General features: G+C 45.0%; 1 protein-coding gene across 5 annotated transcripts in view; it reads left to right on the top strand.

Moving 5' to 3' along the window:
• LOC126537462 (cell adhesion molecule Dscam1-like) overlaps positions 1-22,035 on the top strand; it is a 206,837-nt gene that overhangs the window by 44,029 nt on the left and 140,773 nt on the right. For all 5 annotated transcript variants that reach the window (XM_055074274.2, XM_050184469.3, XM_055074273.2 and 2 more), the window contains exon 2: positions 20,903-21,241. In XM_055074274.2, coding sequence (XP_054930249.1) covers positions 20,903-21,241 — 339 coding nt within the window. The remainder of the gene's footprint in view (positions 1-20,902; positions 21,242-22,035) is intronic.

Consider the following 22,035-nt stretch of genomic DNA (forward strand, 5'->3'; position numbering starts at 1 on the left):
CATTGCATAATGACTAACTTCTTTGTAAAGATGCACTGTGTCATGTACTGCGCGCGACACTACTACGAGGCATCTGCAATTAAAATTAACACTGTGTGCTATGAAGACGGAAAGTGGGGCTAGTTAGAATAGATTCGTGTTAGTAAACGGTTAGGCGTCCAGACACGAACACAAGAAGGGAAAATTGCCATTTGTGTAGACCGTTTTCTTCATCCGGCGTCCGTGTCTACACGTCTAACGTTTTTCTAATAGGAATGTTGTATCATCTTTTGTTCAACATGGTTAATTCCTTTTGTTTTATTAAACAACTGCCAACGTCGCGAACATCTACTACAGAATTGCACGCCATAAATTCCATAATGAAAATAATCTAAGCGCACAATACCGTGGCCAAGCACTCAGTAGAAAAAGGTGTGTAGGGTGGGGAGGTGGGTGAGCCGCCGTCTCCTCCTATAGTTTGGCCGTGGCTGCGCATGGCTGTCTGCGCAGTTGAGCGCATGCGCGCCACGTGCGCCCTACCCTGGATGATGATGATGAAAAACGTTTATTTGTTCTATTTTACAGTGACTTTTGCGGCTTCAGATGGAGTCTTCCATCTTCTCTTCAGGGTCGGTTCCCCTAGTCCAGGGCTCCTCTGAGGGTAGCTGCCCTGCGTGCACGCCTTCCTTGTTGGACTTTCAGGATGTCGCTGGATAGCATCCTCTCCCACTGTTCCGCACTCGGGTTTTTTATTATGGCTAGCCCATCTGTTTTCTGGCAAGCCCATGTGGTATGGTATAGGGTTGGTTTGTCTCCACACCATGGGCACTTGCTCTCGTACTGCGTGGGGTAGATATTGCTTAGCATGTTTAGGCACCTGGAGCTCATTTCCGACGGGCGCGAATGTTGGCCGAGCTTAGATGGGTGGTAGCTTCATGTTCCTATGCGACTGCCGTTGGAGGCCGCATGTTCTCAAGTTTTGGAGATGCGTCGAAGCAAGAGGCAGCACGAAACGTTCGCCACTCTTTGCTTACGCTCTACAGTATGCCTGCGCTCTGACAACGAGCGTTCGCGGTCATCGATAGAAACCAGTTCATGTCTGCCTGTGTCTGCATCACATGAAGCTCGTCAACTTAATTAGTAAGCTAATGTCATCCAAAACGCATTCGGTCAATTAAAACAAGACTCTTGCGTCCTGTAATTTTCTGTTACTTTGCTATTGCTATTAATGATTCCCTTTACGGGTGAAATTGCGACCTCGTCTCTGTAAGCTTTCAATAGAGAGAGAAAATTTATTTGGAGGAAGGCAGATAGGTCGGCCAGAGCTATCGTGCTCTATCTTGTTACTCTACCCAGGCGAAGGGGGGAACGGAGGCGCGAAGGTTGGGTGAGGGGTGACGATGACATAGCAGAAGGATGCAGAGTTATGACAGCAAGTTCAGCATTCTCATGGTTAACAACAAAGTCCAAGAAAGGCATGCAGAGGTCTCATCCGCCTTTCAGGATATGGCTTTAGTCACGAATCCGGTTCGAACTTAACAAAAGTGCGCAACGAAGAAGCTTGTGTGTGGGCTGCTCTTGCATGAGCAGCCCAGGTGCCCAGAAAGGGCTTTAACTTATGTAAAGAGCAGCGATAAACGGCTGTAGTACGGGGCGGACATGCACGGCGCTTTTAGCGGCCGTGCATGTTCCTAAACAGTGTTACTCATAAATTATGCCCCTATTGAACGCCGCCGTTTTACTGCTAAATGAATCGGAGCTTTAGGCGTAATGATTGAGGCTGTACTGCCTACTACGTAGACACGAATCAACTTTTCGGCATGTTGTTGTGGAGACGGAGTGTCAAAGGAAAGCGATATCATTATCAGTGGGAACTGCGGCTGATACATAAATTGATTCACGTTGAACAATCACCCCACCACTGCACTCCAAGCCCCGTTTTGCTGACCTAACAACTAAGATGTGAAACCCAATTTCAAGGCGAAAAATCAAACAGAAAAAAATCAAACGTTAAGCCACTGCTGTTCCAAACATTGCCTGATATGCCTTCAAACAGGTTCACACTACGTTTTTTTGTTCTTTCTTCTTTCTTTAATTGCTAGTGTTGCAGGCTGTTTTTATTTGTCGTTCATTCGCACCTTTTACGCCGACAGCGAAAAAAGATATGTGCAGAGAAAAATAATACGACCACATGTACAGAAGCAAGAAAAAAAGGAAGTTCAATTCGGAGCGTTTTTGGCGACGTATAAGGCAATGGCGACGATGCGCTGTTGGCCGCAAAGAGCGAACAATGCACGCTAGGACGATGGGGAATCGCGGGCGAAAACAGAAACGGCGATTTCGTTCAAAGAAAAACAGTGAGGCGATTTTATTTAGCTTTTTAGAGGGAAGTGGGGGAGGGGGTAGCGACGATGAGAAGGGGGATGCGCCTACGAGCGAAGAAAGGGCGCGACCTAAATTGTTGAACTCTGACGAAACGCGATAGTGGAGGGGGCGGGGGGGCTCGCACGCACCTTTGCAAGTGGGGATGCGGCAACGGCAATGGCGCCAAGAGAGCATTCGCCGCCCGGCAGGAGTTGAAGCGACTGCGCGAAGTGGTCGGCGCAACGCCTCAGTTCTGCAGCCGTGTTACCCTGGATAAAGAAAGAAAAAAAAAAAAACTAGAGCGAAGGGAAATGGAAGTGCGCTGTTTGAGAAAAAGAAAGAACAAAGCAAGACTGAAAGCTCGCACGAAATTCCGGGTTCTCCCTCTGCAGTCTTGTGCTGCCTCCTCCAAAGCGCGCGAAGTAAACGCCAAAGAACAGGCACCCGGGGACGAGAAGAGATAAGATAAAAAAAAAAAAGACACACACACACACAGTGCCACCATTCTCAATATTTGTGCGCTTTGGTGGTGATAAAATTTTCTGTATTTGCTGTTCTATTTTGGGCGCCTCCGTTATTTTTCTGCAAAGCGTGGAACTGCCGCAGCAGCTCACCTTTGAGTTTCGTGGCGGAACGGTGCGCCGGCAAAGATATACGGAAAGGCTATACTGGGCTGCTTTTCATTTTAACGTTGTCGTGGCTCAACGCGGGCTTGCCATTGTTTGCCTACCTTATTTGACGTCATCGGCTCAAGGCTGCTTGCGTATCTTTAGAGCGCACCACACCTGATGTGAAAGGAAAGGTGGCTTAGCGTACTGCCTCCGGTATGATTTTGCTTCGTTTGAGCTTTCACTTCGAAATGGCTCGCTCAACAGCTTTCTGGAATACGTATTTTGTAAGCCTGGAGTAATCACTTCCCCTTCTTCGGGGAGAATAATGGCAGGTGGGCTGGTATTTTCTGCAGAAATATGAGCTGTGTGTGTTGTTGCTGTTTTTTTTGCTATTACCATTTCAATGAGTCGTGCCTTTCTGGTTTCAGTTTTACTTTCTGAGTTTAGCACTAACAAGGAGGGCAGGCGAGTAAGGAAGCGGCTTTGCGCTACGCTATAATCTCATGTTCAATATAAAACGACAAGAGACAAAAAACAACAACAAAAATACTAAGTTGTCTCACTGTGGTTATTTCGTTGCAGTTTGGCACCTATATTGCCGACGCGCTTTCTTCCTTTGTGCATATATTGATGTTTTTTTTCTTCTAAGCATGGAAAACAGGCTGACAAATCTGGACATAAGTGCGGGTACGTGCATAGAAAGAAAGTGCACAGGCGTACGCCGCCGCAAGGCCCTTTGTCCAACATATTACTTTTGTGCGCCGCTCCTGTAATCAAATGCGCCGAAGCGAGCCCTTGTTGTAGACAGGACTGCCTTGTGTAGCTGTGGGAGGTGTGAGTCTGCGCACGAATAAGAATATATATTAGACTGGAATTGAGACGAAATTTGTATTCTCCAGTAGACGGTAAACATTGAGAACCTGAGTGAAAAGCTCTGCGTGCCTACGACGCTCCGCTACCGATAAGGATTCGTCTCAAGAAAAAAATAATAGTTTCCTTCATTATGTATTTCTAAAAACAAGATCAAGCCTACTATTCTTTAAATATTTTTCGTACTTTCTTTCCCGCAAGTACATCGTAACCGTACAGTAAAGAAGTATACCTCGTTTAAATGGGCTCCGGTAAATTTCCAAACGTTGTGAATTGCAGGTTCCCGCCCTCCTCCCAGTGGTTCTCTTCAAGCTGAACGGCCACCAGGAACGCTCAGCATCAACTTGCGGACCTATTATTGTGCCCTAGTTCATTAGTTATTTGATAGCTGCTCAACAAAACCTGCGCGAATGCCGTCAACAAAGTTTTCACAGCATAGTCCTACTACACGCCGACTCTTTTTAAGGGTCCGGAAGTGCAGGCCATGAAGGAAAATAAATCAGCGTCTCATTGCTGAACGTCATACGTCTACATGTGCGTGTCTCAATGCCGGTGTGAGCGAAGCATTCTTGAGTATTAAAAACATACCAGCTGTTTTAAAGGGCCACAATATATAGGTAAATATCATGCAGCTTTGACCTGTCTGATAATATTCTGGAGGGCCGTCAAGTGCTAAGTTCACTTTTTTTTCTTTTCTTCGATAACAGAAACAATCAAGGCTTGTAGCAATCAGAAGAAAATAAAGCCCCTTGCTTTTGCTTAGCGACAGGCATATACGATGTGCGATATACGAAATAGAGCCCAATTATGGGGTTTAGCGACCCAAAAGGAATACGTACATTGATTTTGAGGGATGGCGTCCCGGGTGGCTCCCTATGCATTTAGGTTCCCTTAGGTTACTTAAACTGCTCCTTGATATAGTGATCCCAGGAGAGCTTTCTGGTTACTTTCTATCTTTCTTAATGAAGCCGCCGTGGCTGGGAATCGAAACCACAACCTCTCTTCTCACCAGGAAACACCATAGCCACGGAGCCAGCGCGCCATTGCCAGTTCCCGTCTTACGGTACGTCTCACACGTAAAATCACCTCTTAGAGTAAACGCCAACTCTCCCAAGAAGAAGTTATCTTGCATTGCCAGTTACTTAGGTCGTAAGTGGAATAAAAGGAGATGCACCTATATGGGAGCCCTGAATTACACGCTACGAGTAAATACTCGGGACCGCTAGCTCATTTTAGATTGCAGTAGAAAGGTGGGATCGTCGAACTATTTGGAAGTGGCCAACAAGGAGCTGTTGGCGCTGTTACCTCTGCCTGCTAACGTACAATATTTTTTAAAATGTGATTGCTTGTAGGTTTTTCTTTGTTTTTCTGTTCCTACTGGCCATACTCATTTTTTTTTTTTGTGTGTGTGATTGTTTTGCTTGGGCTTTTGGGATCTGTCGTGTCGTTCTTTGTTTTCTCTTTCCTCTCCTTCATCCTGTCTCCATTTTGTACTAATCGTTTCCCTCCTTCCTCAGCCGTAGGCAAGCGTTGTACCACTTCTGGTGGCAGTTTCCAGCCTGCTCCTTGCTTGCTTATTTTTCCCTTTCAAGTGTACATACATTTAAAAAAAATAACATTAATAATAGTAGGAGTCATCTATAGGACGAATGTGTGGTTTGGGAGCATTCATTGACATATATACCCTCCGGGCAATCGCTTCTTCTTCTGGTATTGCCGATATAGTCATTGTTATTTGCAGTGAAAACACCAGCCGTACAAGATATATTTGCATGTGACGAGAGTTTACTCGAATATTACAACTCCTGTTGTAACCAAGCGGCACGTGCACAACCGTTCAACCGTACAAGCGTTTCTAAATTCTATTTTTTTAATCTTTGAGTTGCAGCTGTATACTGTTACTGTCTTCGTTTATAGTGTACGCATAGTCTAAGCGCATCGAATAAAACATTCCACTAACTAACCAATGGCAGGCTATTCAAGTGAGCGGATTGTTCATCCAATCAGAATTGTGCGGCGGGAGCTAAAATAATACAATCGCAATCTCCACAGAACACAGCGGACTCAGAAGCATTAAGCTTAAAATTTTAAAGATGTTCGCCAAATAAAGAAAGAACTGCAAAGTGTGAATTCCACGTAGTGAGACACTTTAATGCTGCGTTAAAAATTCGAAAAAAAAGAAGAATATCGTCCTGGCATATGGCAGTTTCGGTCCAAATCATTTTCAATGCTACGGTTCTTGTTTGGACACTCTTTCTTTTTCCCGATTGCTTTATCATACAAGTTAAATGCTTTGAAAGCTAACTAACATTCGTCAGGCTGAACGTAAAATTAATTGCAAAACAAAAAACGTCTTATTGATGGACACGTCTCAGTTATATTTTCTTTTCGAACTTTGGAATAACGCTCTCTCCTGTATCGCAGGTAAAAATAATCAAATGAGCGGAAACTTCCTCGCGAAAAGAAAATCCGCTGGGAATTCAATCTGATTTTGGGCAAACAAGAAGAAAATTCCAGGTGCATCAGTAATAAAGAAATTTAGGAAAGATCAGGAAAACAAGTACTTATATTGCTGTTCTTTTTTAGCTTTACTGCTGTTTTTTTTTTAACTATCAGCCTGCAGAGACTTACTGGTCCATTAGCATCATGTAGAAAGGCTCTTGTTAAGTGGCGTGCGGTAATTTTTTTTTTTCAGGGACTTCCCTTCTAAATACACTTGAGCTCCTTTCTAACTGCGGTGACAGGTAATTTGAAGGGCACAGCCACATCGGCCTGCCTTGTTTAAAAGCTAATATTTCATTTTTTTTATGGTTTAAATTTCTTCTTGTTAGCGAAGGTTGACACCATTTACTACGTGTATCAACTTTATATATTGCATGTGAGTGCTGTACGCTTGCTGTGGGCAGGAGTTAGGCACAATTCTACAAAGAGGGCTCACGCTAAGTAGCGTGAGGAAGTTCGGATTTTTTTTTTCTTTTCAGCAGAATTTGTGCTAATAGATTTAAGCTCTTTTTAAGCTGCGGTAACAGGTTGTTTGAATAGTATATTCACGTTGGCATGTCTTGCTTGATGGGTAATAATTGAAATTTTAGGGAATGTTCTTTTTTGCTACGGTCGTTAGAGATCCTTGACTAGCTGATTTATTATATATATATTGCATGCGAGTGCTTAACTCCTGCCGTGGGCTTCAGGCAGAAGCGCTCGGCTGCAAGGAATTTCCGTTGCTTCATTATCGGCTAATATAGGAAATAATAGTTACCATGTTCAGGTGAAAAATAAACGCAGACGATTTTTTTTTTTTTTTGCCCGCGACATACGTGTTCACAGAAATTATCTTCAAATAAGAGATGAGAAATAAGCATGGTGCAGCGTAAAAGTCTTCATTACCGGGCAGTGTATGCCGCTGTGAATAGCAAATGTAAAAGGGGCAAAAATTAATTTTTCGGATTTGACCTATTTAAGATTTACATTTTATGGCATTTCAATGAACTCTAAATGAAAAAATAAATTTGGCTGCATTAGCAGACGGCGCCTTTACAATACAGAAAATTAAGGGGGAGGGGGGGGGGGGCGGGGAAGGGGTGAAGCTTTATAAGCCAGAAAGGAAGCAAAAATAAAATAAAGAAGAGACGGGTAGGCAATGCCTCTCTTATGTTACCACACCAGCTCACCGTTTTTTGTCTTAGGCTTTCGTGACGCCTGGTTTGGACCAGTTCCTTTTTATCGGTAAAAATGTAGTACGTTGTATGTTCAAGAAACCTAAGATGGAACTAAGAAAACTTCGAAAAACCCTTGACCGCGCTATGACGGTCGAAATACGAGAATGTACTTTAAAATGCTGACGCCCAACTAACGCTCAGACGCTATAAGTTCGTCGCTAAATCAAGAAACAAAAGTTTTTCCTCAATATTCTCACCTGTTAATAAGCACATTACCCTACAAATTAGAAAAGACAAAGGTGTGTAAATATAATAGATCAGTCTAAACTGATTTATCTATCTATCTTTCTTCTTTTTTTGTCCATTTGAGATTTGGGCAAACTACTGGCCTTTATACTTTGATGCCATGGCCTCGTTGCGCTTTTTTCTCGTAGACCCGAATTTAGCATGTTAACTTAGTGCTATTGTTGACAGAGTCAATTAATCGTTTACATTGTTTTCGTGTGCCTCCTACCACATCCTTAAAATATGCGCAGACAGGCGCTGCCAAAAGCACTAGGTGTCAAGTAGCATAAAGGTTAGTTGCCTTTTCGAACGTAACTATCGAAATTGAAAAAGTATAGAAAAATACACAGATAAATTCCGAAAAGCATTAACGCTGATTTGCTTCAAATTCCGGAAAAGGCAAGAGGCATTTTTTTCGAGTGGAATATTGTAGGTTGCTACCAATTTCAGTAAAATTTATAAAAGAATAATTATAATAACTACATTGAAGGCACTGCTCTGGACATCTCTATAGAAATAAAAACGCAATTACGGCGCCAATATATCACCGAGAGCAGTATAACTAATATAATTGAAAACATATTAAAATACAGAAAGTGGAAATGTCTGAAAAAAGCAGGGAATTCTTTCTCAATATACAAATGTAAACGACTGCTCTAGACTCCATAAAAGTTCATCGCGTTAGTTTATTACATTCGCTGATGTCAGGGGGAAGACGACGAAGTGTCTTCTTGACAGAACGCTTGTTTCTGTGCTCTCTGCATTTTTGGTGAACTCTTTGCCTTTCGGGGTGCCTTACCTCCCCGTCTTGCGACCATGGACGCGGAGCATGCCACAGGCCCCCCTGGCCAGAAGTCATCACGGCTGTCAACCGCAAGGAAGCGAGTTGGCTCCCCCAGCGACACCGAGGACACCGAGCTGTACTCTATGTCGGAAGACGACTCATCCGACGACGGCTTCATACCCGTCCGGAGTAAGAGGGCGAAGAGAAAGATCGCCAACACAGCGCCGTCACCTCCTGCGAGCACTACGACTATGAAGTCAAGGCCTGCGCGCTGGCCACACGTCATCATCTTTATGCCGGAAGAACCGTCAAGCAACCTACGGTTGCTGAACAGGCAAGCCCTATCCATTTTTCTGGAACGTGCGGTGCCGGATCAAATTAAAGACATCAGAATAAACCCACGCAAGAATATACTCGCCATAGACGTGTACAACGCGAGTGCGCTTGGAACACTTCAAGAAATCACGGAGCTTGGCGGAATCAAAATGCGCCCCTTCATCCCGATCGACGACACATCGATAGCCGGTGTAATTTAAGACATTGACATTGCCATTCCCAATGAAGATTTACCTAGCCTCATCAAGCCGGCAAACGAGGGCACGATCATTACGCAAGTGCGCCGTCTTGGGAATACGCGCTGCGTAAAAGTAATCTTCAAGGGGGATTGCATACCCTCCCACGTTAAAGTCGGACATTTTCGACATCCAGTTCGACCATTCATCCAGAAGCCGCTTCAATGCCATCAGTGCTTCAGGCTAGGACACGTAAAGGGCGTGTGTCCGAACTCGCTTCTGTGTCCCCGTTGCGCTGAACCTCATGCAGAAGTGACCTGCGGTGCCACAGTTCTGAAGTGCGCCAACTGTAGCGGCCCTCACGCAGCCTCGTCGAAAGACTGCCCCCGCATCAAGAGGGAGCGCGCGGTTCTGAAGCAAATGGCCAGAGACAATTCGGCCCACAGGGAGGCAGCCGAAGTAGTCCGGCGTCGGCGTCGACGTCGGCACCGTCGTAAGTCTTCAAAGAAGGCGCATGAGCGAAGCGATAGTACCCGCTCCACTACGGTACCACTTAGTCGCGACGCGATAGGGCCCACCACTTCCACGAGGGCATCAGATAAGACTCTTTCTTTAGAGGAATGGCCTACGCTACCGAGCCGCTCCCTTGCTAAGGAACCTCAGAAGGTAACGGCGCCACCGGAGCCTTCTCCGGCCATTGATGATTCACCTAAAACAGATCAAGTCATCTCGGTGCTACGTTCCCTCATGGAGGCCATCCGAACGATTTTAGTTGAGATGGGGACACCGTCTGCTCGAAGCGCACTTAAAGTGCTGGACGCCTTAAGCCCAGTGCTTGAATCCCTCAACTAGAAAGATGGCTACCCATACCCCATCCTTCCGAAAAGAAGTCAAGGCAGCGTCCGTCATGCAGTGGAACGCCAGAGGGCTAAAATCACGAATTTCAGATTTCCGTCAGTATGTGTACACCAATGTGTTTCCACTCATCGTGATTTGTGAGCCCAACTTGTCGAAACCAATCAGACTGTCACGGTACGAATGTTTCATGTCATCAACAAATAGTGCATGCAGCAAAATCATCATTTTTGTTCGTCGGGAACTCACCTATGTTTTGCAACCGATTGCGCCCCACGACGACAATCAGTATATATGCGTCACAGTTAAAAAGAACAAACTCTTGTTTACTCTCATAGGCGTGTATATATCGCCTTCCAACAATTTCGACACTAAAAGATTAGCGGATATCTTGAGTGTTTGCCCCGCTCCATGGGTCATCATAGGAGATTTCAATGCACACCATCCAGCATGGGGAAGTACAAAGACAAATGCAAGAGGACGAAGATTATCAAGCATCGCCTACAACTATGGCCTTACTCTCTTGAACGATGGTAGCCCCACCTTTCTTCGAGGCGTGACATACGGCAGCTGCCTCGACCTTGCTTTTGTCTCCAACTCTCTCGCCAGATATGTGAAGTGGTTTCCAGATATTGAGACCCATGGGAGTGATCACATTCCCACCTATCTGAACATCAAAGGCTTGATGTCTAGATCTGGCCCACGGAATACCATTCGGACGATTCAATGGGCAAACTTCAAATCTGATATGGAAGATGCCTGCAGCGAGGGCCTGCCCTCTGGGTTAGAACAAACAATTAAAAATACGATGCGGAACGCCACTCGCATACTGACGATCTCTCACACGCGAAACGACTTCGACATAGAATTAGAGCGACTTCGCGCACTTCGTCGCCGGGCGGAACGTCGATAGCGGCGTACAAGATCAATCCATGACCTTGGGGCAGCCAGGAGGATACAAAAGAAGATTCAGCGTCGAATAAATAGATTAGCGTCGGAACGTTGGGCAACGTTTTGCCAAACACTCGACCCCCGCAAGCCGCTGTCTCACATTTGGAAAACGGTGCAAGGTCTGCGTTGCCTTCCGGAACAGCGTTTTCCATTCAAGGCACTCGCGCATCGATGTCGCAGAAGACTTTTGTGTGCGAATGGCAGACCAAGCGACACGCCCAGATCCTCCAGCCCGAGATGATGTCCCCCATTCCCGAGATTGCCGCATGGACCTTCCTTTTACAATGGAGGAGCTCGAGGCGGCACTAGCTCTCTGCAGGCGCTCATCATCTCCGGGTCCAGATGGTATATCATACCGAGCCTTGTGCTATCTCGGAGAATCCGCACGGACAGCACTATTGAGTCTCTACAACACCTCATGGCAGGAGGGAAATGTTCCTGACGAATGGAAAGTGAGCCGCCTGGTGCCAATATTGAAGCAGGGCAAATCCCCACTAGAGCTCAGCTCTTACCGCCCGATAGCGTTGGCCAGCTGTGTAGGAAAGATAATGGAACGGATGATCCTTGGCCGCCTGGAATGGTACCTTGAACACTACAAGATTTATCCGAGTTCCATGGCTGGTTTCCGACGTGACCGCTCTTCCATCGACAATGTAGTTGATCTCGTTTCATATGTCCAGCACGAAAGGTCCCGTAAACGTTTATCTGCAGCTTTATTCTTAGATGTGAAAGGGGCATACGATAACGTATTGCATGAGGCTATTCTCGACGCTCTTGTGACGGTTGGCCTAGGTGGCCGAGTATTTTTATGGATTGCAAGTTACCTATCTGCAAGATCATTCTATGTATTAACTGATGATGGCCCAACTACGCGACGCTATACCAGCAAGGGCGTTCCTCAAGGCGGTGCTCTCAGCCCGACGCTATTCAACCTCGCTCTTATTGGGCTTGCTGAACACTTGCCAACTACCACCAAAATTTCAGTATACGCAGACGACATCTGTCTCTGGACTTCGGCAGTCACACGTCCTCAGATACGTGCACGGCTTCAGAGAGCGGCTACTTTGACAGCGAGCTACTTGTGTGAACAAGGTCTCAGCATATCGCCAGAAAAATGCGCCCTAGTGGCGTTTACTCGCAAACCAATGACGCCTTATGTCATCTCAATCAACGGGCGGACCATTTCCTATGTCAGAACCTACAGATTTCTAGGCGTAATTATCGACCGAGACCTCTGTTGGAGCCCGCACGTGGCTTACATGAAACGACGCCTAACAGCAACCTCCCAGTTGTTTAAATACCTGACAGGAAAGACGTGGGGGATGTCAGTAGACGCAATGCTGAGACTCTACAGAGCTCTCTTTCTCGGTTTTTTAAGATACAGTCTACCTGTACTGAACAACACCTGCAAGACAAATATTCGTGTTCTGCAAGCAGCGCAAGCTCAAGCACTCAGAGTTTGTCTTGGTTTGCCGAGATGCACGTCAACTGAGGCAACTACTGCGATTGCTCGGGACCATCCAATGCAGACTCACATCACGGTGGAAACCCTGAGAACGCATATCAGACATTTGGCACGGGCCCCCTATCACCACCTTGCAACACTACCTTCAGACAGGCACCAAGCATCATTCTCAAAAACTATTGTCAAGTACAACGACAAACTTCCCTCGGGCTTCACCGCTGCATCTAAACCATCGATGCCCCCTTGGTGCCTTGTCAGCCCCACAGTCCATCTCAACGTGCCAGGAATCGGGAAAAAGTCTGAGCTGTCGTCGCCTGTGCTGAAACAACTGTCTCTGCTTCTTCTGCACGAGAGGTACGCAGACAGTGCACATATTTATACTGACGGTTCCACAAACATCCAGTGTTCGTCCGGTGCTGCAGTCGTCCCAGAAAGAGGTATTACCATCAGCTTTAGGACTGACCACCCAACGACATCTACATCTGCGGAACTAGCTGCTCTTCGAGCTGCACTTTGTTTTGTCAATCGGGAACCACCTCGACAATGGTCAATTTTCAGCGACTCAAAGGCAGCCCTACAATCTGTACTATCAGCTCTGCGTCGCGGGCCATCTGAACAGCTCGTATTCGATATTAGATGCCTACTTCATACATCACATGAGAAAGGACATCACGTGACGTTTCAGTGGCTGCCAAGTCACTGCGGCGTCATCGGAAATGAAGACGCCGATAAAGCCGCTCGGACAGCTCTTGAAGACACACAGGAAGAGGCCATACCACTTTCACGTTCCGACGCAGCCAGCAGACTTCAAGTGCTTGCACAGGAGATCACGCTCTCTCTATGGTGCACACCAAGCAGCCAGACCAACCGCAGCGATCATCAACACGACCTGCCCTCCTTGATGCATCTCTGTATGCCAACCGGACTCCGCCGAAGTGAGGCCACCCTGCTTTATCGCTTATGGCTAGGGGTGGCCTTCACGAAATCTTACTCGTTTCGCATTGGAATGGCCGACAACGCTCTCTGCAATGCCTGTCTTTGCGAGGAGACGCTGGAACACATTCTGTGCGACTGTCCTGAATATAATGTTCAGAGACAGTCCATGGCGTCCGTTCTAGCGCACCTTGACAGTAGACCATTGTCAGTTGCAACCATTTTCACATATCGCCGACTGAAGACATCGCAGCTGAAGGCGACGAAGGGACTACTTCGGTTTATGAAGGATACGGGCTTGGACAAGCGACTGTGACAGTGATGTCACGTACCACACAAGAGTGACAGACTGTAACCAACGATGTGTGTGCCGTGTTATGTGCCCTCTATCTCTTCTCCCCATCTTTCATCCCCCCCATCCCCCTCCCATGTGTAGGGTAGCAAACCGGTTAGGCAAAACTGGTTAACCTCCCTGCCTTCCTTCTCCACTTTTTCCTTCCTTCCTGATGTCAGGGCGCTGGGAGAATCATTCGTGACACATATCGTGCACGTGTAAAAGCTGCGAGAGATGTTGTTCTTTTTGTTTATTCTGCGAGGGTACTTACGTCCCGAAGAATTCCAATCACATCGTGCATATTACTTTCGCCGAGAGCCATGTCGACCTGTTTTAAATAAACAGGTAATTGCGACAAAGGACTAGATGAGAGAAACAGGCAGCGTACTTGTGTATCAGAGATAAAAGAAATGTCGGTAGCGCATATCATGTTTGGTTTAGTCATCACAAACAAATTACCCAAGCTCATTACCGAGATGGCACGTTAGCGAGAATCTCGTGCCCCGAGCGACAAGAGCGACGTTTCTTTAAGCGTAATTAGAAGGGTGAAGAGGGGGGGGGGGGGGGAGGGTGTTGTTGAAGGGACAGGGACCGCTCGCAAGAGAAAGCAGTAAATGCCGGAGGGCGAAGCTCGCGCGCATTGCACCACTGGTTGGGTCTTCGCCCCAACGGTGCCAAAAGGCTTCATATGGGGGCCCTCAAGAACGCAGCGCGAATGCTTAAGAACACGAAACGTGTGTAAGGCGTCAATTATACTCCCGCCGAAGGGCAGGCCGCGTTCTTTCCGATACGATGAGCTGCATGAGCAGCCGAAAGAAAGTTGCGAAAGGAAGCCGAAGACAAACTGCGTGTTAACGGTAGATAATGATAATGCGAAAAAGAAAGAAGTGGCTCACAGGCGTGGTTGATATCTCTGCTCCACACGTTGCCTCATCAAGTTGCCATGCGGTGGCCGAATTTAATAAGCGGTTTGTAGGGAACGTCCTGAAGCCGCCTCCTCGTGGTTCGGACTTCCCTCGGCTTCTCACGAGAAGTGATAACGCGTGCAGAAACTGACACTTACGCTTCCTAGGGTGAGTAATCCTTGAAAGCACATTTTTTTTTTACTCTCGTAAGCTTCTGAAACGAGCGCAATGCTAGAAACTGCGGTGTCGCATGAATTACAGGAGTATAGGAAGCTGAGAGAGATTGCAACATCTTGCAACATCGAAACGTTGAGAGAGATTGATTGGTTCATTAATTTTATTTCGGCATTGCGTACGAGAGAAATGCGGGAAATGAGACCAAAAAACATCTTATGACAGCGTGACGTGGAACAATTGTCCTCCAAAGTTTGTGTTTTCGGCACTTCGCACAAAAATCTCGGTTCCTCTTTCCTCCCCTTTTGGCGCACTGATTTCGCTATGACACTGAGTCCTCTCTTTTTTAAATAGTAGATGGCTCGGCCCGGTACAAATCAGTCTTCGCCTATTTGTATACACTGTATGCGTTCTGGTGGCCTCTAGGCTCTACATAGCCTTAACAGTGGCCCTAGGGTGAAGCTTCTCCCGGCACCATTTGCAAGGCTGGGTACACATGTAGCTACCAATACTCCTGGTCCTCCTCCTCCTCCTCCTCTTCATCCTGCTCCTCTTATTGCGGTCAGGGAGTACGACCTTATCTGTGGTTTCGCGAGATTTGTACCTGTGAGCAGGGTTGCTTACCTTCCCCCCCCCCCCCCCCTATAAATCAGGATGGGCCACCTCTCTTACGTTCTCTCTTCCTTCATTTGTTATTAGAGCGGACCTGTCAACCACTTATGACCAGCGTTGTCTTTATTTCCTTACAGACAGGCGCTCAAACATCGTCACAGAACACATCTTTTACGTATATGATCTTGACTGCAAGAATAAAAAAAATTTTCTTCTGAGCTTGAACTTCGTAGCGGTTCTTTTTCACTGACGCTGTCTTTCACGTTTCGTAATTCTCAAAGTCCCCCTTAATGTGCTTGCGGGTTGCTGTGGCAAAAAAGATTTAGTGGATACAATTGTTTTACCAAGTCACGTGTGGCGTGTAACACGCCTAATCTTCGGCAAATATATAGGCATACTAGAATTTTGCTTGTCGTAAGATACGTAACATTTAAACCAAAAGAAAAGTGTTGTTAAATTACGTCGTATACTGTGCTACCTGTACTGAAGATATCATGAAATCCAAACTCTGCATGAAGGCCACGTGCATCTGTAATGATCTTACAAACACGTGGTTTGGACACTCTCAACGCAACTATTGCTTTATAAATTGTTACCACCTGGAAGAGACAGTCCCGCAATGAATAGATGTCAAACTTAAGAAGATCAAAAGACAAGAAGGAATACAAAAGCTCCTAGCACATTTGCCAAGGGGAGTTTAATGCTACCGACAATAGAACCATAAAGATCAGAATCTAAAGAAATGCTCCCTCCGCTCCGGCGAAGAGGTGGTCGTTTGAATCTCGTAATGAGCGCTAATTTGCATGATTACTCTTCCCTCCGCTCTTTTGATCGCCGTGGCTGCCGTGTCTATAGTGATTCTTCGCCACAGCGCTCTCAACGAACCGGCCGGTGTTCTACTCGGTCTCTGCGGTACTCATATCAGAAGCGCCGTTGGCCAATGACATGGTGTTGCGTGAGCTGTAGCTATCGAGGTATGCGAAAATTGGCAAGCGAGTTACGTGGTGGGCTAAAAAATCCGGTGTAGCATCGTGAAGGCCAGAATTTAAAAAATCGTATTCGTGCTCGGCGAAATGGTCCAAATGCGCCACGATTCGTACTCTCCTCTCTACAAAACCTTGAGTTTTGAGTTCTTTAAGGAGGCATGGGTACTCCTAATAAAACCTGCGTCCCGGATAAATGAGTGTTCTTAATTGGGCCGTGTTAATGTTGGGAGCGTCTCCTTGAATCCGAACCATTTCACTTCTGAGTCGGCAGATGAATGTTACATGAAAAAAAAAAAGGTCTTACAATCAGGCCTTTTCTTTCTTCTAGTATCACTTCGACAGTTTACACCAATATATTCCCACTTACGGCTCCAAATAATCTTACTGAATATTTTCGAATACCATGATTTTTCAATACTGTGTAGTTTTGTTATTGTGTTCTAATGTCAGTGGAAAATTTCAAAGTTTTGGCCCGACAGACGGCAGCAAGCAATCGTGATACAAAGTATCTGGTTATCACGTTGTAAGCCATATTTCATGTCACGTTTCAGCACTTCCATGACGAAACTTCGTACTGTTAATGCTAACTAGAATAATAATATCCCGCATAATATTCCTCGTATTAATTTCTTCAGAGTTAGCATTGACTCCTTTGACGCACGATTTTGTGTAGAGGGCTGCACAAAGTCTTTTAGAGCCGGGACAAAATGCTGCTTAAATAACATCAAGAGCCAATTATGATTGTTGGTTGGTAACATATGAAATAAAACATCACAGACTATTCTAAATAATTTGTCTGGTTACGTCTTAACCAAGTGCATGTTCTTGGTAAACGATACGAATTTTGATGTTGAAAGCAGATGCATACATTTTTGCTTCATTTAATGTCATATTTGTGCTTATACATGGTCGTCATATAAATTTGTCGAAAAGGTTCGTCAATGATAAAATTCAAGAAAAATCTTTATTTATCTGCAGTTACTGGTTTAACACATTATTTTGTCTCTCATTCACAGCGCGCACCTAATAACGCGATCTAAAATATGTTCATTTGCTAAATATTTATCATATATCTATATTGTGTGTGCGTTTAGGCAAGTTTAAAGATCACTCAGTCAAATGAATGCGAGTCAAAAGGCAACATAGTATTTAATTGTGCTAGAAATTAAACATTTACAGAGGCCACGAACTGGTGTGCTTCTTCTCTTACCTGTAGTCTGGAAAAACGTTTTATGATGCTTTCCGACTAACCATCAGATTTGTGAAAATGATTCTCGTTAGAAAAGCGCCAAACACGGTATCGTTGTTTGAAACATCCATAGTTCTAAGCAAGCAAATTCACGGGCTTGACAATAGCATTCCGTTTTTGCAAACACGACCTTTTTATTGCCACTGTTTAGAACAAACGCTGCAGTATTTTGCTTAAAGCAGCCTTTATCTGAATGCGCCTTTGTTTGGGCCGTGCTCAAAAGAGAAATTAGCCCTAAGTAGAATGGTAATAGCGAGCTTGTGGACCCTTTCTTTTAGCGAAACACAATCTAACTTGTAGTTCGACGACGACATGTTAGTTGTTTAAAACATAATTTAATTGAAGCCATTTCAGTTAGGAGGCAACACATCCGACAAATTTATAGTTTAACATTGCAGCCTTCTTGTTTTCAGTAATGCTGGTAATTTATCAGTCTCCATATTAAACTCTAACTACTAATGTTATACTTGCCTTAACGAAATTTTTCAAACTTTTCTTGATTTCTTTACACACCAAGCGCAGTTGCGCAACAAGAAAACTTGAAAAACAAGGAAACAAAACGAGATGCGTTTCAAGATATGGTATCCGAAATATACGCACCGCACGTAGTACATATATTGGCAGTACCGCAGGGGCTGAAGAATAAAAAGATGAATAATGCAAGCTCACGGTAATAAAAATTTATTCTCTCGTGCTGCTTTGCACCCATGTTCCAAGCCACAGATTCATCTTAGTAATGACGACAGCAGGACAAACTCTGCAAAATCCAGACAATCTTCTCTCACATTCCGCCGTATTCCACCTTCAGTTTCAAGCTTTTTATATAGATCTATTCTCCTACCGTCCTCTGGAGTCTCATTTTCTTTAATTGCGTGTGGAAGCTCTCTTAGTGACCTCGTCGCCTTTCATATTTGCATGCGAAACATTTCGCGTGTTCGGCAATCATTACTGAGCCGTGAAATATTACTGCCGGCTGGAGCTAATTAACCTACTTTCTAAATTTGTCTCCGTAGTTCTGTCGTCGTCTGCAGTTGCTTTCAAACCTCGCGGAAGTGCGGAGATTTGGAAACCTACAATATACGGCTACTTCTTTTTGTATGCAATTCCTTTTCTTCGCCCACAGAAACGTCGAGTCTGCACGAACCATGCACGTCGCCTGCTTTGTTAGAATATGTACGGTCGTTCAAAACTTGGTTCATTCCTGCAGTAGAAGAGAAAATGTGGGTGGCTTTTATTCAAACGTGCAGAAGAGACCAAGTTAGAGACGAGACGACACACTGTCCGGAACGACATATATTTTGAACGTATGCTATTTACCTCACAGACAGACATCTGCACCCTCTGCAGGCTATTTTATTTTTTCTAAGAGCCGATGTTAAGCGTGTTAATACAACCTAAACGTTTGTAGCTATCTGATAACGATACTGATGTTCGTAATCGTGGTATTTTAATGGCATGCCGTTTCTAACGGAGCGGCGACAAATAGTCACCTTAACTGCTTGAGCTAGTAATGTTTTATTGTTTCGTTTCCCGCCTAGCTTTAGTCCAAGATTCTTATTTATTATTTATTTATTTATTTATTTATTTATTTATTTATTTATTTATTTATTCAGTTAATTATTTTATTTTATATATACGAACTGTCAATGCTCCATGGGCTTATACTAGGAGGGGTAAATAGAATGGCAGGAGTTGCGATCAAGAAATTGGATATATATAGAGCATATCATTGCAATGCTGTTATTTCAGAAGTTCTTGCTATGGTAAAACCACAGAATTAGACACCCTATCACAGATTCAAGATATGCTTAATACTTGCGTTTACCTAGTTAGAATTGCACGTTAAAAATAAAAAAACAATAATTTATATCCAATCTTTATAGTAACTTTATCATCTGACTTTTAACATTATGTATATCCGTATAATGATCACGATTTCATCTTCTCCCCCACTTCTTTTCCTACCAGTACCTTAAACATCTCTTGCTTATCTGGACCTCACCTGTTAACGCTTTCGTCTGCTTTGAGCCCAATAAGATTGCGCTGCAGAGCTCCAGGTCGCGGGTTCGTTGCCGGTCACGGTGGCCGCACTTAAGTGGGGTGCGAAATGAAAAAAAAAAAAAAAAACGCTGGTGTACTTTGATTTAGGTACGCGTTAACGAACCCCAATTGGTCAAAATTGTACCGGAGTCACACACTAAGGCGTGCTTTATAATCAGATCATGGTTTTGGTACTAATAACTCCACACTGTATTTTTTTATCCCTCGCAATTCTATTACGACGTGCTGAGTCATCTGAGGATTTTTGCTGCTGCAGATGCATATATCATCCTGTTGCGAATATCTGTTCGGTTTTTTTTTCTTTATGTAGCGAGCTCGTGCCACGAAGAACCAGGCACTCGCGCTTTGTGGTATCGTGCAACCTTTCTTTCCTGCTTTCTTGCTTCTCGCTTTCGCATAACGTTACGGACTTTCTTCGCTCCATCAATCACATACAATTTGCCTCTCTATCTCATTTTTTTTTCACTATTTGTTATTTATTCGTACTACTGCACGCGATCTCGTGTGAAACGAAAGTACAAGGGTTTCGCGATTGGGTGCTACACATGAAACACGATCGAAAGAAATGCGGTTTTACGCAAATTACCGCTTCACGAAATCGTTCTAACCGAAAAGGCTACAGCTATTTAGTAAGAGTACAAATGTGCAATTAACGGATACTTGCGTTGCTCACCCATGTCAGGCACGTTAAAGAAAAGAGAGAAACATATATATATATATATATATATATATATATATATATATATATATATATATATATATATATATATATATATATATATGTATATAAGCTGTTATTATTCAGCTGTTCATGAAAACACGCGCTCACCGATTAGCACAGTGAATAAATTATTTGCTTTCAAGAGGGCAAGCTTGGCAAAGTTGGCCATCATTTTCTTTCGCTCTTGAATGCTCTTATTTCAAGCATCCAAGCACTGCAAGCGTAAAGCCACCATTACTTTCGCCATTGCTATAACCTTGATAACTTCCAGCGTTTTACCTGAGTGCGGAAGCATTGGCGCGTTTGGGTACCTACCGAGTCCATGGCTGCCGAGCCAGTGCGCGTTAAATGGTAAAAGCGCGCTTTGCTTTTATGTTTTTTTCTCAGTTCCTTTACCGTTAGATTCACTGGCTGCCAGGGAACAGTGCGAAACGATCGGACGAGAATGGATTCGTCTCCTCCCATTCCGCACTGTTTCCAATAATTCTCGTGATGTAAACCAACAATCTCAATTTTTCTACCATGCTGCAATGTTGTCACTGGCTGGATTATTCAATCCCTGACGGTTTTGTTTCTGTTTCCGCATTTCCAGGTGGGCAAGGTGAACTACCACCCCCTACGTCCGGGGGTGTGGCCGCACCGGCTTTTCTGCACGAGCCACCGGTACAGGTCGTGTTTTCGAACACGACCGGCGCCCTCGTCTCTTGCTCGGCGTCCGGGCAGCCCCGACCCGCTATCGGCTGGGCAAACGAGAGTGGCTCTCCTCTGGAGCATATTCCCGGATTGCGCCGTGTCAGGCCAGACGGGACGCTAGAGTTTTTCCCGTTTCGCGGAGAGGACTACCGCCAGGAGGTTCACGCATCCCGGTACCGCTGCAGGGCCTCCAACACCCTCGGTTCTGTGTTCAGCCGAAGCGTCCACATCAAGGCCGGTAAGTGATGACGCCGCCTATTTTGAGGCAGTAGTGCACAAGATCTACGAGCGTCATTCACTACATGTCTCTTAACTTGCTTCAGTCGAGATCATCATCATCATCATCATCATCATCATCATCATCATCATCATCATCATCATCACCAAACACCTGTTTAGGACCAAAACAGAATCAAGGCTTCTCATCAGAACATCCAGTTAGCCATTTCCCGAGCACCACTGCGCAGTTGCCGAGCAAGGGTGAGAAATGGAGACTGAACGTTATCAGTTGAGTTTACGCGCTCAGTTTATGTTCAGTATGACATTTACGAGCCGACGTAGTGCCTCACAGACTTCCGTATTTAAAAAAAAAACAAGGACATTTTCTAAAGCTGGTAAAGTTTTACCATTTTTGAAATGAGGCTTTGTAGGCGTTTAGTCACGCTTGAATTTTGCTGCAGTTTAGTTCAGGTCCTGTTGCTGCGCTTCCGTTTTTTTCTTCTTTTTGCGCTTTTTAAATACGCATGAACTGCCTAATGTTGCGGGAAGGAGAGAGGTTTAAATATAGTTACAGGTATTTACAACGCATTCACTGGCACACAAGATTGAGGATAGTCCGCGCGACATCCGCGAGCATCGTCCTCTTCTCTACTGTCCTCTGCTTCGTCTCTGGCTGTACTTCGTAACATGACCCCTGGTGGGGAAAGCGCCGTCCCAGTGCCCGCTAGATCGTCCGAGTGGTATCGCTTGAGGCGGGTGACGTGACATCATTGGAAGGTCGAGACATGGTGGAATCCAGAGTCGTGATTTCAT

The sequence above is a fragment of the Dermacentor andersoni genome, chromosome 4 (genome assembly GCF_023375885.2).
Source record: "Dermacentor andersoni chromosome 4, qqDerAnde1_hic_scaffold, whole genome shotgun sequence".
Classification (NCBI taxonomy): Eukaryota; Metazoa; Arthropoda; class Arachnida; order Ixodida; family Ixodidae; genus Dermacentor; species Dermacentor andersoni.